This window comes from Macrobrachium nipponense, chromosome 40 (genome assembly GCF_015104395.2).
Source record: "Macrobrachium nipponense isolate FS-2020 chromosome 40, ASM1510439v2, whole genome shotgun sequence".
NCBI lineage: Eukaryota > Metazoa > Arthropoda > Malacostraca > Decapoda > Palaemonidae > Macrobrachium > Macrobrachium nipponense.
Genome location: NC_061101.1, coordinates 35,707,515 through 35,724,206, shown reverse-complemented (window position 1 = coordinate 35,724,206; position 16,692 = coordinate 35,707,515). Strand labels below are relative to the sequence as shown.

Here is a 16,692-nt window from a genome sequence, read left to right as displayed (position 1 = left end):
GGCACCTTATAGTGTCAATAACTGAAACTTGGCTTGTTATGGCGCCATAACAGCCAATTTTATGGCACTAGACAAGTCCCACAAAACCGGATCACCATTAACTGGGGACTGCCTGTGTTGACTTTGTGTTATAAAATAAGCAAAGATTTTTAGATCAGAATTTATTTACTCATATTTAAGTTGAACAATCCTTTAAGGTTTGGTTTTCCTAAGTGAAGTATGAAATCTGAATTAGAGATTACTATGGTTTTTGTATTATATAACAGATTGCTTTTAAATAACCTACTGATATTTTTACAAAACACATAGTAGTTTTTTGTAATCTGGAGCTATTTTATAGCATATAGTCTGTGTAATCTGCAGCTATGTTATACTGTGCTAAGTTTCACATTTTCTTTTTAAGAAAAAAGTGAGCTCGAAAAAGCCATGCCCCCATCACCTGCCACAAAAAAAAGGAGAAAATTCGGAACTAGATTTAAAGGAAAATATGAGCGAGTGGGAAGTGAAGGTGACCGTGAGGAATCTTCACAAAAAGAAAAATTGACACTTGATGGAAAGTCTGGTGAGTTGAATAAAAGGAATTCCGAGGTGCCAGATATGGAAGCTGACATAAATGGCCCAACCTCTGCAGATGATTTGCAAGATCCCAAAAAGCTTTTTACTGTTCAGGTTAAGAGAGTTGTTCAAGGAGTTCGTGATGGGGAACTAGAAGTTGTAACTACATATGAAGGTAATTTCAATCTTCCTTTTTGTAGTTGATTAAAGTTTTGCAATTCATTTGGCATTCATTATAGGGTTTTAATTAAAATTTAGTTTTTATATTTCCTCTTGGTCAGTGTGCTTCAATGGGATTGCAAATTTCTGTGTAAAATAGGTTTAGACACAATCTTTTATAAACTATAGTAGTTAAGTTGTCAGGTACAGGAATTATATAAAAATTCTTATTTATTTTTCCTATAGGTATGGTATAACAGACTTTTGCCTCAGTTTGTAAAAAAGAATTTTGATGCTCATTCTTACCAGCATTATATAATATATATATATATAGATATATATATATATATATATATATATATATGTATATATATATATAGTCATATTTTTCAACCATTCCATTTGATTATTCACATTACTGTCCAACTTCTTTAACAATTTTGTCTAAGTTTTACTTTTTATCTGAGACTAAAGCCTCTGAACCAACTATATATATATGAGTTTGAGAATGATTCATCTGGTTTAGCTACTATATGATGATGATATAAAAACCATATGTGCTGGTGTATAAGTGATCTATCTGTTCTATAAGTTGAACCCTAAAATTCTGAAGTTTAATTCAAGTTTAGGCCTATGTGTGATAAATAAGATAATCTCAAAAAGAACAGCATCATTTCTTCTGCAAATGTATAAAGAACATGATATTTCTGATTTAGCTTCTTAGTTACCAAGTTTTAGTCCACATAGTCCAAATTGGCGGGTACACCTGACTTGTTGGTATCACTTAGAAGCTATACAACTAAACACTTCTATGTAGCTGAAATTGAGGCCAAACCACTTTCATTACACATTACCATATTTTGAAGGGCTTTGTAATATATAATGAAATATCACAAGTTGTTTTTGTTGTTACTCTTGAACAGATAACACTGCTTTTAAAAACTTACAAAAATATTTGTAATATCGACAGAGAGAGAGAGAGAGAGAGAGAGAGAGAGAGAGAGTGTATTATTTCAAAATCATTAACTGCTAATTGGCAACAATTCCCCTCTGTCACATTACTTGACATATTTGACAGCTCTGGACTTTGAGTTTCTGGTGAAATTAAAATGACAAATTTCCCAAGATAATTTGTATTTTTCATACGTACAAACCAGGGGTCTTAACAATAAGTTTTAGTTCACATAGTCCAAATTAGCGGGTACACCTGACTTGTTGGTATCACTTATAAGCTATACAACTAAACACTCCTATGTAGCTGAAATGTGAGGCCAAACCACTTCCATTACACATTACCATATTTTGAAGGGCTTTGTAATATATAATGAAATATCACAAGTTGTTTTTGTTGTTATTCTTAAACAGATAACACTGCTTTTATAAAACAGGTAACACTGCTTTTAAAAACTTACAAAAATATTTGAAATATTGACATGGAGAGAGGAGAGAGAGAGAGAGAGAGAGAGAGAGAGAGAGAGAGAATATTATTTCAAAATCATTAACTGCTAATTGGCAACACTTCCCCTCTGTCACATTACTTGACATATTTGACAGCTCTGGACTTGAGTTTCTGGTGGAATTAAAATGACAAATTTTCCAAGACAATTTGTATTTTTCATACCTACAAACCAGAGGTCTTAACAATAGGATAATTTCTAGCGCCTAGCTGGATCCGGTTAAAACGCAGATGAAAGCAAGGAATCTTGTGAGATCTGGCAACACGTGCATATATCGGTTGAAGAGTGGTCAAGAACCACGCACCTATGCCACCGTGTCAGTTTTTCCCAACTCAGGATGTCTTAACAGACAGATGGGAGGCTAGAGGTTTGCAATGTAATGTTAAGACCTCAGGTTTGTAGCTATGAAAAATACAAAATGTCTTAGAAAATTTGTCATTTGTTCATACGCAAACAAACCTTCGGTCTTAACAATAGGCTAGACTCATACTTGGAGGGAGATACAAGACATCCTAAACTGGCTGGGGGCCTACCCACCAGTCCAGCTCCAGAAGAAATAACTTCTTGAGAGGAACTGAAGCCCATGAGAAGCTAGATAAATTAATATCTAACCACTCAGACGCTGAGTGACATACAATGATATGGGAGAATCATTGTATAGGGAGCCAAAGAGAAACTTTGACTGTCCAATAGCAAACCAACACACCAGGGTTTGTTACCACTCCCAACTCCTCCTTGCCAAGGAGCGGAGCATATGCTACTGAATAGAGGGTTTGATATTTGTATATTAACCCTTTAACGCCGAAGGGGTATAATAAAAATCGTCTCCTGTATGCCGAGGGGGTCTCGAAGTGAGCGCCGAAGCGGAAAAAATATTTTTTTCAAAAAATCACAGCGAGCTTAGTTTTCAAGATTGTGTTAATTTTTGGCTCTTTTTTTGTCATTGCCTGAAGTTTAGTATGCAACCATCAGAAATGAAAAAAATATCATTAGCATATATAAATAATGCAATATATGATAGCGCAAAAACAAAATTTCATATATAATTGTATTCAAATCGCTCTGTGAGCAAAACGGTTAAAGCTTAAGAGTTAATTTTTGTGTTGTATTGTACACTAAATTGCAATCATTTTGGTATATAACACATTGTAAAACGATCAAAGCAACACAGAGAAATACTATCACAAAATAATGCATGAATTTGTAACGCGCGGACGTAAAAAAATGTTTTTTCAAAAATTCAACATAAATCTAAATATTGTTCTAGAGACTTCCAATTTGTTTCAAAATGAAGATAAATGATTGAATATTAATATACTGTAAGAGTTTTAGCTTACAATTGCAGTTTTCTACCATTTCGGACAAGTTAAATTTGACCAAATGTCAAATTTTTTTATATATATTTTATTTATATGCAAATATTTCAAAAATGAGAAAAGCTACAACCTTCAATTATTTATTGTTGTATTCTACATGAAATTGCACACATTTTCATATATAAAACTCTATGAAATGCCTAATATGAAACGGAGCAAATATAACGATAATGCGACGTACGCATTAAGGAGATTTGCGGCGGAGAATCCGCGCGTAGGGGAAGGAAAGTTTTTCTTTTAAAATTCACCATAAATCTAAATATTGAGCTAGAGACTTTGAATTTGTTTCAAAATGAAGATAAATGACTGAATATTACTAGACTGTAAGATTTTTAGCTTACAATTGCGTTTTTCGACTATTTCGGTAGAGTCAAAGTTGACCGAACATGGTTTTTTTTTATCGTGATTTATATGTAAATATTTCGAAAATGAGAAAAGCTACAACTTTCAATAATTTTTTGTTATATTCTACAGAAAATTGCACACATTTTCATATATAAAACTTTATGTATCGGCTAATTTAAAATGGTGTAAACATTATGACAATCGCATGAAAAAATTTGATTTTTTTTCTGAAGAGTTACCGCGCTGCTGCAAGGAAATTTTTTTTTTTTTTTTTTTTTTTTTTTTTTTTTTTTTTTTTTTTTTTTTTTTTTTTTTTTTTTTTTCTCTCCATAAATTCACCATAAATCGAAATATTTTGCTAGAGACTTTCAATTTGTTGCAAAATGAAGGTAAATGATTGAATATTACTAGAATATAAGAGTTTTAGCTTACAATTGCATTTTTCGACCATTTCTGTAGAGTCAAAGTTGACCGAAGGTTGAAATTTTGGCACTTATCGTTATTTATATGAAAATATTTTAAAACTGATAAAAGCTACAATCATGAGTATTTTATTGTTGTATTCTACATGAAATTGCGCACATTTTCATATATAATACTGCATGTAATGGCTAATTTAAAATGGTGCAAAAATTATGTCAAAATGACTAAATAATTTTTGAGATATGTCACTGATACTTTTTAGTGTGATAAGAAAGAAATTCGTGCTTGCGTGCCTGCGTAAAGATTGTAAATAAAACAACGCCTTGATCCGTGAGCTCCCAGCATCCCCCAAGGCTCGTGATTCAAAAGTTTTCAGCTGGTAGGCCTATAAGTATTTTTCCGCGAATTTTTAATAAACTTTTTTATGTCGACGTTTAATACGTCCAATCGGCACCCGGGAGACAATTTATCTCAACGTTTGATATGTCGAATCAGTGTAAGAGGGTTAAAATGATGCAAAAGTTATGTCAAAGTGACGAAATAATTTCTGAGATGTGTCACTGATACTTTTTAGTGCGATAAGAAAGAAATTCGCGCTTGCGCGCCTGCATAACGATTTTAAACAAAACAACGCCGTGATCCGTGAGCTCCCAGCATCCCCCAAGGTGCGTGATTCAAAAGTTTTCGCCTGGTAGGCCTATAAGTATTTATCCACGAATTTTTAAAAACTTTTTTTTCATCGACGTACCATATGTCCAATCGCCACCCGACAGACAATTTATGTCGACGTATAATACGTCTAATCTGCGTTAAAGGGTTAATAAAGCTCTGGATATCTCCGCCTGCTCCGGAATCCATATTAGGGATCGTCAAAGCTACAACTAGCATAGAGGGCCTGATACAAGCAGAACAGGGGAATGAGGCAAGACCTAAGCCTGAGTCTGATTGCACCGGTCTCTGATTGCACCGGAGTAGAGTAGCAATACCTAACTAATTGTAGGCGCATTCTCTGAGCCCAGTTCCGCCCCCACTGGAGTGGGGAGCAGCGACAGCATAGAAGATGGAAAAACAGAGCGGCGGGAACAACGGTATGTAAAACTCTGGTGTATACCTTTTGGCGCTCGTGATGGTAGACCACACTTCGCCGGAATAATACAGGCCCGGAGACATACCAACAGAGACTGAATAAAACAATTTCTTAACATTAATCTCTGAATGCCTCCGCCTACTCTGGAATCCATAATCTTGTTATCACAATAGTTAAAACTGGCGGGGTTGGGCTGATACGAGCAGAACAGGGAAAATAGGTAAAACCTAGGCCTGAGTCTGATCGCACCGGAGAAGAGAAGCAGTTCCAAGTCAATTAGAAATGCAACTCTAAGCCCAGTTCTGCCCCACTGGAGTGGGGAAGCAGCGATAACATATATGAGTACGGAAAACAGAGCGGCGGAACAGTGATATGTACCATCCAGCATATAGCCTACTGGCGGGTGTGATGGTAGACCCCACCTCGCCAGGAGGACACAAAAGACCCGGAGACATACCAATAGAGATTACATAATCTACTAATCAACCAATCCCTTCCAACTAATCCCCTGGATTAAGCTTTACGCTCTAGCTGTCGTTCATAGGTAGGATTACTGGGGTAGCGAGCTAACTAGGCAGCACCGGAATGAGTCCGTGACAGGGGTGGGGGGGGGAGTGTCTGGAGGAGAGTGGACCAGTTGTGATCGCCTGGTCATAGCAACCGATTGGTGACCAACCACCTCTCGGGAGCCGTAAACTAGCCTACCACTAAAGGGGCAGAAGACGGTAGGCCAACTGACATCCTAAAGTGGGCAATGACCTAGGCTACACTCAACAAGGCAATACATAAAATAATTTATGAGGAATTACTGGAAGAACTGCAAAAGGGAGAGGGGGGGGGAGGGCAGGGGGTGAGGGACGCACCCCGCTAAGATCCCAGTCTAACCCTCCGAGATCGGTACGGATCCGGTCAGGTAGGCTAGTATGGCTCCAAAAGGACTTCATGAAGAGGACGGATAGAACCTAACTCAACCCTCCAAAATCGAATCATCCGATCTGGTTAGGTACGATAGGTCTAGGCCCTACAAGCATGACAAGAGAGAGAGAGACTGTCCTAGACCACCCTCCAAGCAAACATATCTGCCTGGTTGGGTGGCGGTAAAAGGGGCCACAAGGGTGGAGGGATATACAAGATCGCCTGGCCTACCTTCCAAAACCTAGCCTAGGTCTGGTCGGGTAGGCCAGGGAAGGGCATCACGAGAACTTCCAACCTCATCAAGAAAAAATATTTGAATAGTTTATCACAAACTGCATATAATCAAGTGTATTACTGACTATAATCGAAAACTACACTAGAAATATACATGCATGAGTACCGCAAGAGAGAGAGGAATCTTCCTCTCCCAACAATGACTGGCATACTGCTAGGCTAGCCTAGAAACCAAAATCACAATACTCGCGCATAATGTATGAAGCATATAACCTTACGCATGAAGGAGAACCAACACACTCCTGAGGGGCTGAGGATAACAAAAAGGGCGCCCCAAAAGGCTAAAAATGAAAGATAATCGTAAAATGAAGGCCTCCGAATACGTCAGGAGCGAGATGGGCCCTAAAATAGGCAAAATACGTAAGGACAAAACTCGTAAAAATAAGGCTCCAGAAAACGACAGGAGCGAGAATAATGAAAAGAATACGAAAATAGTAAAGTGCTAATCGGTGGACAAAATATTACAAGATTAAAAACTGAGAAAATCATGCACACCGCGAGTCATGCACCCAAAATGGCGGATCGAGAGAGGCGTCATACCCGGTTCACGAAAACAAAAGGACTTAAATAAAGGGCCAAAATTGAATGCATCGTGCCCCCACGAGATTCAAAAACGATAAATGGAATACTCAACTTAAATGAAGAAGCTTGGGGCTCTAGAGAAGACATGCTTTGTCACAAAACACTTCCTTGGGACAGCGAAAAAACAGTGCGTGCGAACACTATACGTGCTAAATCAGGAATGAGCTTTCGGGCAGATGATGTAGTAGTAGCGAGCGGAAGGTAGACGTTGTAACGGCACCTATCTAGAGAGGGGTTTTGAGAGGAGACTTCTAATTGGCAGAATATCTGTGGTAGTGGCTTCCACTCACCCTTGTCTATACCAACACCCTTAACCCTCTTACGCCGAAGCCCTAAAAATCAAAACCTCTCCTGTATGCCGGGCCCGGTTTAGAGCGAGCGCAGAAGCGGAAAAAATATTTTTTTCAAAAAATCACAGCGCGCTTAGTTTTGAAGATTAAGAGTTTATTTTTGGCTCCTTTTTTTGTCATTGCCTGAAGTTTAGTAAGCAACTATCAGAAATGAAAAGTAATATCATTATCATATGTAAATAATATGATATATGGTAGCAAAAAAAAAAAAAAATCATACATAATTGTATTCAAATCACGCTGTGCAAAAAACGGTCAAAGCTAACGAGTTACTTTTTTTTCGTTGTATTGTACACTAAATTGCAATCATTTTGATATATAATATATTGTAAAACAATAAAAGCAACACCGGAAAAATATTATCACAAAATGATGTATGAATTCGTAATGTGTGGACGTAAAAAAATGTTTTATTAAAAAATTCACCATAAATCTAAATATTGTTCTAGAGACTTCCAATTTGTTTCAAAATGAAGACAAATGATTGAATATTACGATACTGTAAGAGTTTTAGATTAGAATTGCAGATTTCGACCATTTCGGACGAGTTAAAGTTGACCGTATGTCGAAATGTTTATATATATATTTATTTATATGCACATATTTCAAAGATGGGAAAAGCTACAACCTTCAATTATTTTTTATTGTATTCTTCAGGAATTTGCGCACATTTTGATATATGAAACTCTATAAAATGGCTAATATGAAAAGGAGCAAATATTAGGATAATGCGATGTACGCATTTCGGAGACTTGCGGCTGCGAAATATTGTGCTAGAGACGTCCAATTTGTTGCAAGATGAAGGCAAATGATTGAATATTACTATAATATAAGAGTTTTAGCTTACAATTGCATTTCTCGACCATTTCGGTAGAGTCAAAGTTGACCGAAGGTTGAAATTTTTGCACTTATTGTTATTTATATGAAAATATTTCAAAACTAATAAAAGCTACAATAATGAGTATTTTGTTGTTGTATTTTACATAAAATTGCGCACATTTTCATATATAATAATTCATGTAAAGGATGATTAAAATTATGTCAAAGTGACGAAATAATTTCCGAGATGTGTCACTGATACTTTTTAGTGCGATAAGAAAGAAATTCGCGCTCGCGTGCCTGCGTAGCGATTGTAAACAAAACAACGCCTTGATCCGTGAACTCCCAGCATCCCCCAAGGCGCATGATTCAAAAGTTTTCGGTTGGTAGGCTTATAAGTATTTTTCCGCGAATTTTTAAAAAAACTTTTTTGAGTCGACGTATGATACGTCCATTCGGCATACGGGAGACATTTTGACTCGACGTTTAATACGTCCATTCGACGTAAGAGGGTTAATGGGTCAGCGAGCTGGAGGTAGTAACTTCAGCATTCCATTTAGCTTTTTCTCTGGTTTATTTAGCATCTTTTTATACAGTGGTCCCCCCGTATTCGCGGGGGATGCATACCAGACCCCCCCCGCGAATAGTTAGAATCCGCGAATGTTTGGAACCCCTATAAAAACGCTAAAAACAGCCTATTTTGTTAGTTAAAACTTAAGAAAAACCACTAAAAATTTTCATACTTGGTTTTTTTAATAGTTTTGTCACAAAAAGTGCATTTTATGATGAAATTGATAACAAAAACCAGGAATTTGTGGATATTTCTCATAGAAAAATACCGCGAATGCGCGAATTTTCCGCGAATAATGCAGGGAAACGTTCCCGAGAGAAATCCATGAATGTGTGAGTCCGCGAGTCCGGAGAACGCGAATACGGGGGGTCCACCGTACCTAGAAATATGTGCTACAGGAACATTTCACCGGCCGACACAGGTCGAACCTAGAAAACATTATATTAATGTGTAATGATAGCTAGGAGAATGTTAGCTAGGAATACCATAAATGAGAGAGAGAGAGAGAGAGAGAGAGAGAATTTTATTTAACCTCATTAAACTTAATATTATTTGAAAATTAGTTCTGTAAATTATTATTTTATCATAAAGTGTAGTAGGGGCCTTAAAGATATATACTTATATACTTACACTTCTAACACTTCCAGCCAAAAACAGAGGGAGAGTTACCACTATGACATACGTATCTTGTGGGCCGAGAGATAGAGAGTGTTATCCTTATTTAAAAGAGTGAAATGGAAAGAGTATTGTATTTATTTAAAATATTATCACATGAATATTGTAATTCAAGTTGTTATTTTTTGAAAATATTAATAAACATAATATTCATACATGTACCATAAAAATTCCCTCATCTCATGAGAGAGAGAGAGAGAGAGAGACTATTACATATTACATGAATATGAATGTTAGTTGGCAACACGCTCCTCCTCCTGTCACATTACTTGACATATTTGACTGCTCTGGACATCAGCTTTGTACCTGGATCTAAAAGGAAAGATGCAGGGTAGAATGGATTTTCATTAATTCTTGTATTTTTAACTTATAAACTAAAATCTTACTGGTTCACTATAGTATTTTTTTAAGGATTTTGTATTATTTCTGTTTACATTAATATTTGAAAAAGAGTAAATCATTTATTTATCAGAGAGAGAGAGAGAGAGAGGAGATGAGAGAGAGAGAGAGCAGAGAGAGAGAGAGAGAGAGAGAGAGACGAGAGAGAGAGAGAGAGAATTATTATTATTTTTTACATTATTTAATCTTGTTAATCTTGTTAAATTTACTAATACAGTATTAATCAGTATTAATATTTGAAAATTAGTAAATCATTTTTGTATCATAAAAATGTATTTAGTCATGAAAATAACATCAAAACACACTAATTAGTGAATATTTATCAACGGAAAAACCTCAAAATAATTGGTAGATATGGGCCAAAGAAAAATCCGCAAAAAATTTCCACAAATCTCGAGAACGCAAATATGGGGGTTGATTGTATATATAAAACTTTTATTTTAAAAATTTATTTTCTTCTAAATCTGATGTCCATCTTGGTTTTTTTGTATTGAGAATGCATTTTTTCTTTTATTTCAGAACATGGTGGAACTATTGACGCAGCTGAAAGAGGTTACATTATTAAGAACAATTCGTCACCGGGCAAAGTGACTCGTACATGTAAGTTTTTGGGTAAGGAACTTTCATAACTATATAGTACAAGTCATATTTTAGACAAGGAAGTTACAGAAATATGTGATGCTGAAAGGCTGGGAAATGAAATGGAATTATTTCCAATAGGAATAGAATAGTACAGTCCTATGCTTCCATTAATGGAGTTACTCACGTAAGGAATGCTTTGGCTGTCTGGACTCAAAACAAAATCCTATCTCCAAGGCCTTTGGCTTGACTGGACCTCTGAGGTCCCCTTCTTCCATTATGGTCGCAGCTGTCAATGTGTCTGGTTGTCTTTAATTCTCTCCCATTTTTATTGCTGAGTTTTCACTTGTGCAAGATTTTTTTTTTATTTACATTTATTGCCCCAGTGTAAAAAATGGCTAACTTGGAGGAATGTAAGTAGGAGAGACCATGCAGGGGAAGAGTGCATGAGAGGTGAACAATGTGATGAGTGCATTGATTAGAAAGATTTGCTGTGGAGGCTACAAAACTAGGTTGTGGCAGAAGACTACATCCTCTAGGAAGGCTATCATGAGCCCTTTGCCAGTGCCTCCTCCAGTTTCAAGCTCCCCTAAACCTCCCCCTCTTGCATCTGCCTCTCTTTCCCCTTTGTTAGGAGTGGCTTAGCATCCACAAAGGGAGACAGTTCGGGATATGCTGAACTATTTGGCCACCCAAGGTCATTCAAGGCACCCAACAGTGTCGGAAGATTCACAGCTTCCCATCCTAGTCTTGGGAGCCTGGAGTTTACCTCCACTGGAAGGCTTGTTCCCATATCAGCAGTGTCAAAGACGGTAAAACAAGGCATGGCGACATCTACTTAGAAGAGGGCAAGATCTAGTTCTACGACCTCCTCCTCTCCACCCTCCAGGTTTGGTGTTTGGAGTGAGGCGATTGCCTGTAGCGTTGGAATCAGGTTGAGCGGAGAGATTTCTGGGTTGCCTTATTGGTCATCATCCCCAGTTTCCTGCTTGCAGTGTAGGATGAGATCTGCATCGAGGCTAAGCAATATGGTAGACCCGATTCATCAAGACAGGAGTGCATCATGGAACAGTTTTCACCAGGAGGTGGTCCTGTTGTTCCCCGAGGGGTACAGGACATATGCAGTGACAAGTGTTGCCACATCAGAGTGAAGTCTTCAGGCAGGGCCTCTCATCCCTGCTTGGAGAGGCAAGACAGTGTGTCCAGGCCTTCTCAAAGAGATTATTGCCGCGCCACTCCTCCTGCTGTTCCGAGTGTCACAGTCAGCGTATGACCAGGTCTTTTCCATCTCTGGTCTTACTGGAGTTTCACCCAGCAGATCACTGCAGAGAGAGGTCATAGGCCTGGCTGGACAGCAACCCCCCAAGGACAAATTTGCTTCTTGACAACTTGCCCATTTTGAGGCCTTGAAGAGGAATGTGGGTTCCTAGACTTAGTGGCCCATATCTGTTTCCACTTAGATCTCTTACCCACCTGCAGCAGTTGCTGAAGACTCCCAATTGGTGATCCCGCTGTGAGCAGATAGAAGAGATTGTACCAGAAGTCAAATTCATCCCACCTCCCTCTGTTGCCCATGGTCCAAGGCCTGATAGAGGAGATAGGTAACTTGGTGGTGGGACCTGAGAACTCCCTGGCTGCCTCCAGGTTGAAGAAATTGCTTCCCCTCCTATCTTTTTGTTAAGCCAAATATTACATGTCAGACAAATCCACTGCCCTTCCAAGAAACACTGACCCCTCTATCTGCAGGTTTGGTAATAGTGTTTCGCTCAAACGGTTCAAGCAGCAGCAGGTGAAATTCAGCGGTGCTGAAGCCTCCACCACATAGTTGTGCCTAGCTGAACCATCAGAGCCATCTCATGGTTTAAGAGATACCAGTAGGCTTGGTTGGCAGTTTTAGAAAGCATTCCTGTCAGAGAGATGGCCCTCCTACAGGATGTACTTGGGCCTGTTGCAGAAGTCAGTCTCCTACTTTTTATGTCAGGTGGGACATATTTGAGTGAACTTCGCCGTCAGACATCAGGAAGCCTTTCCCTTCATTATGTAGACGAATATTTTACAATTTTTCCTGTCTGTGGGACAGCCTGTTTCAGGACTCCCCAGCCTACATCTCCACAGAGGGCAGGAGAGAGGAGTTGGACATTTTGTTCTCTCAGGGCTCCTCACAAAAATACTACCAACCAAGACAGAGTGCCAGTAGAGCCACCTTGCTGGGAAGGCAAGGAAATTCAAATGGAAGTCACTCTTCCCTAACACCAAGGAATAGATTACAGGTCTTCATCAGTGGCCTCAGAAGAAGTGTGGATGTGGCCCCGCAGACCCTTTGGTCTTCCCAGCCTGCCTATAGATGGAGAAAGAGCCAAGGGAAAAGAGAAGGATTAAGGTGAGAATTTTACCCTCCACCTTGAGCTCCCACAAGTACGAGGTTGCTTGACTGACAAATGGAGTGCGTGTCATTAATACAAGCAAAGGAGTAGATGGTGATATTTGTACATCAGGGGCACAGACTACCTTCCAGATCCATGAAAGTACGATTGGCTCCCCAACCATCCCGTCCCCATCCTATGGGCTGGACTTGCTGAAACAGAGGGTTCTCTAGACAGATGTAGAAGGGATGCCTTGGAGGGGACAGTGGAGGTTATGTCAGACAACTCCCTTGGATTTTACAGTCATCTTCTTTTCTGGTAGAGAGAACATTTTGGGGGGAGGAGGGAAGGCCAGTTGACTACAGGTGATAGACTTGTAGGCCATGAAAGAAATCTTGGAACAGATGCCCTTCTCCATGGAGATGCCATAGTCAGTTCTGGCATCCATAAGAGAGTGAGGCTACATGATCTCAGAGGACTTGCAGGATGTCCACCCCCACATCCCCATTCACCCTAGCTCCAGGAAGTATTTCTGGTTTTTCGGCAAGGGCACGATGTAGGCGCTCCTAATAGTTCAATTGGATGAGGATGTTGGAAAAATATTTGAAGGTTCTAAAACTAAAGCTCAAGCTTTCCTTAACCTAATTTATTATCTTAATAATATTACAGTGATTTAAGACCTTCAACCATAACTGTACCTAACTTGACTTAGCCTAAGTTATCTTATAGTTTTCCTCCCAATAACTGAAAGAACCTTAATACTATGTATAACACAAAAGTTTTTCCACAAATGTCCCAAAATTGTTCCTTATCTTCTCAGTATGTACTTCGTCTCAGAATAAACCAAGATACCCAGGGAAGTTTATTTTTTTATGTGACATCCAAGTCGAGGCCAGAATTACTTTGGGAGTTCTGAATGCAGCCTTTTCTATACAAAAGCCCTTCTCTCCTTCCAAACAAGAATCTGAGATCTCTTTCATGACAAAATCGACATAAAGATACTAAGCATATTCTCTGACCCCAATCCCATTTGAGATAGTCACACTTGGAACTTGAAAATGGTATGGTTTCACCAACTGCTTGACCGCTTTGGTAGTTGTGAATTTCAGCTTGCAAGTAAAGCCTCTTCAGGTTCAGATAAAGGGGACCACTCTCAAACAACTGAAAAAAAAAGTTATAAAAAGCCAAGATTACTTAAACAATTCCTCACCCACAAACAGAAAAAACATGGTAAAAAAGAAAAAACAAAATATATTAATTCATAAAAACCAATTGCAAATTCAATTATCACAATGACATACCAGTTCATGGGTCTCTGCTCTGGCATAGCAACAGCACCCCAAGTATTCACAAGAATCTTTGTGTATTAGTAGTAGTGATTAATAATCCCGTTCCTCCTTCATATTTGATAGCCAAAATATTATACCCAGATCATTTGTCAGTAGAAGAGGGGTAGTGAAATTGTACTTGAAACATCCCTTATAAGTGATGCGAGAACTAGAAGGAATTACTGGTGACAATATATAACTTATCATTGGAAGAGTAGATAAGAAAAAAAGAAAAGAATGAAGTTAAATGTATTAGAAACACCTATCACCTTCTAATTGTCTTAAGACACTTATCATCTTAAGTCTGATAGTGCAATATGTAATGGAGTCTATATTATTATTAATAATAATATAATAATAATATTAATATGTTAAAAAGGATGGCTGTATTTAATGAATTAATCTTGTATAGGATTTTTTCTATTTTTCTTATAATTGGTTTTTTGGGATTGATGTCAGATTTCCAGGAGTGAAGCAGGAATGACAACTGAAGAGCCTGTAAAAAAATAAATAATATGCTCTCTCCCTCAAGAAAGTGAAAAGATTCATATTTATGTGTTAGGATAAAGGGAAGGAAGGGAGGGAGCCATACAACCCATGCCCCTCCTCCACCAAAATGACAGGAAATAGATGAGATGGCAATCATGACTGGTCCTGCAAGCAGATGGGAAGAACACAATCATTTGTACGCCTTAAAAACTCTAGCATAAAAACTTTGCTTGCCAAACGAACCCCTAACATCTCAAACATCCTGAATTGCACAATCCTGAAAGAGTAAAACATTACCACCTTCCCAGAAAATGTGTAAAAAGATAAAATCAAAGATACATAAAACATTAATATCATAATATGTTTTCAAAATATCTTCAAATTCAAATTGATTTAAAATTAGTCATGTTTATTCAGTGAGATAATTGTCTGGGAAACCCATGATTCAGACAGGGGTTAGTCATGTGGTGTGTAGCCTGGTATGAATCGTTGTCAGGTTCGGGCGGGGTCTATCATCAGGAATTTCTTCTTGAATGCTGGTATTATTGTCTCTTGTTCTGGTACCATCTTCATGTTTCAACCACCTTGCTGGTCATTTTCAGGATGAGTTTGTGAAGGAATTGGAGTAATGGGTTGAGTGTGGTGGTTTTTATATTGGTCCAACATTGGGGGCTGAATTCTCATTGGCTGAGGCGGTCTTGGACGTAACTTACTGTCATGTTGCCATGGTCGTGGTTTTACACCAGTGCGAGCACCACAGTATAGTTGGAGATGATTATTGGAAATTCGTTCTTCATGTAGATGTTCCAGGAGGCACAGGGAGCGATGGTAAGGGGTCTGATCAGTGATTTCCGTATTAGGTATGATGTCTGCCATTCTTATCTTTGGATTGTGGGCAGTCTTGGCATGGTTATAGATTGCTCCTTCTTGAGCTTGGCAGGAAATTCTCTTGGAGAAATGCATGGTGGTCATCCTGATGTATGAGGAGAGGCATCCACAGACAGGGCATGAATAATGGTAGACCCTGTTAGTCTTCTTCAAGGGATCCTGCAGAGGGGTGGTGGGTTATTACGCAATAACCAGGCTGCTGGTCTTCTTGCTTTTGTAGAAGATAACCAAATGAATCTAATTATTCTGGTCAGTGGGGCTGACATTTTCCTCTATGATGTTTTTGAGGCCCCTTTCATGAACTTTAAATTTTCTATGAAATTTCCTTTGTAGAAAAGCTTGATCAACTCGGGCATCGGAGCAGGGGTTCCTTCTGGTACCACTTGTTGATGCTCATTCTGATCATCTCCAGTGTCTCAGTTGGAATGTCTGTTGTTGATGAGAACCTGGGCAGCACGTTCCAGCTCCCTGTGCATATTGTTCCAAGACGAGCAGTGTGAGAGGTCTCTCCTGACGTAGGAGTGCTTATACCTCTCGGGACACTCACCCTTGCCATTCATGTACGTGCCCAGGTTTGTTGGTTTTGTATAGACCTTAGTGCTGAAAGTTTCCTCTCTCTGCTCAACAAGGATGTCAAGGAAGGGGAGGCGGCTATCTTGGCTGTGCTTAGTCATTAATTTCAAGCAACTATGGATGTGAAAAGCACGCTTCATGTCTTCAATTTCTTCCCAGGATTCAGTGCCAACGAAGGTGTCATCGATGTAGTGCACTTACATCCTCAGTTTATTGATGCTATTGAAAACCCATGTAGAAATTGGCGAAGAGGACTCCGAGGTGAGAACCCATCGCCACCCTGTCGAATTGCATGTACAGTGGGTCCCCTGGATTTGCGAATTTCTCTGGACTATATCTATCCGTTATTCGCAGGAAATTCGCCTGTTAGTGGTATTTTTCTATGAGAAATATCCAGATATTCCTGGTTTTTTATCAGTTTCATCATAAAATGCACTTTTTGTAATAAAACAATTTAAAAAAACC

General features: G+C 38.6%; 1 protein-coding gene across 8 annotated transcripts in view; it reads left to right on the top strand.

The window, feature by feature from the left end:
- LOC135212082 (uncharacterized) overlaps positions 1 to 16,692 on the top strand; it is a gene marked incomplete in the record, with an annotated part of 211,604 nt that overhangs the window by 54,991 nt on the left and 139,921 nt on the right. For 3 of the 8 annotated variants that reach the window (XM_064245449.1, XM_064245443.1, XM_064245441.1), the window contains 2 exon segments: positions 404 to 730; positions 10,527 to 10,619. In XM_064245449.1, coding sequence (XP_064101519.1) covers positions 404 to 730; positions 10,527 to 10,619 — 420 coding nt within the window. 8 annotated transcript variants of the gene reach the window in all.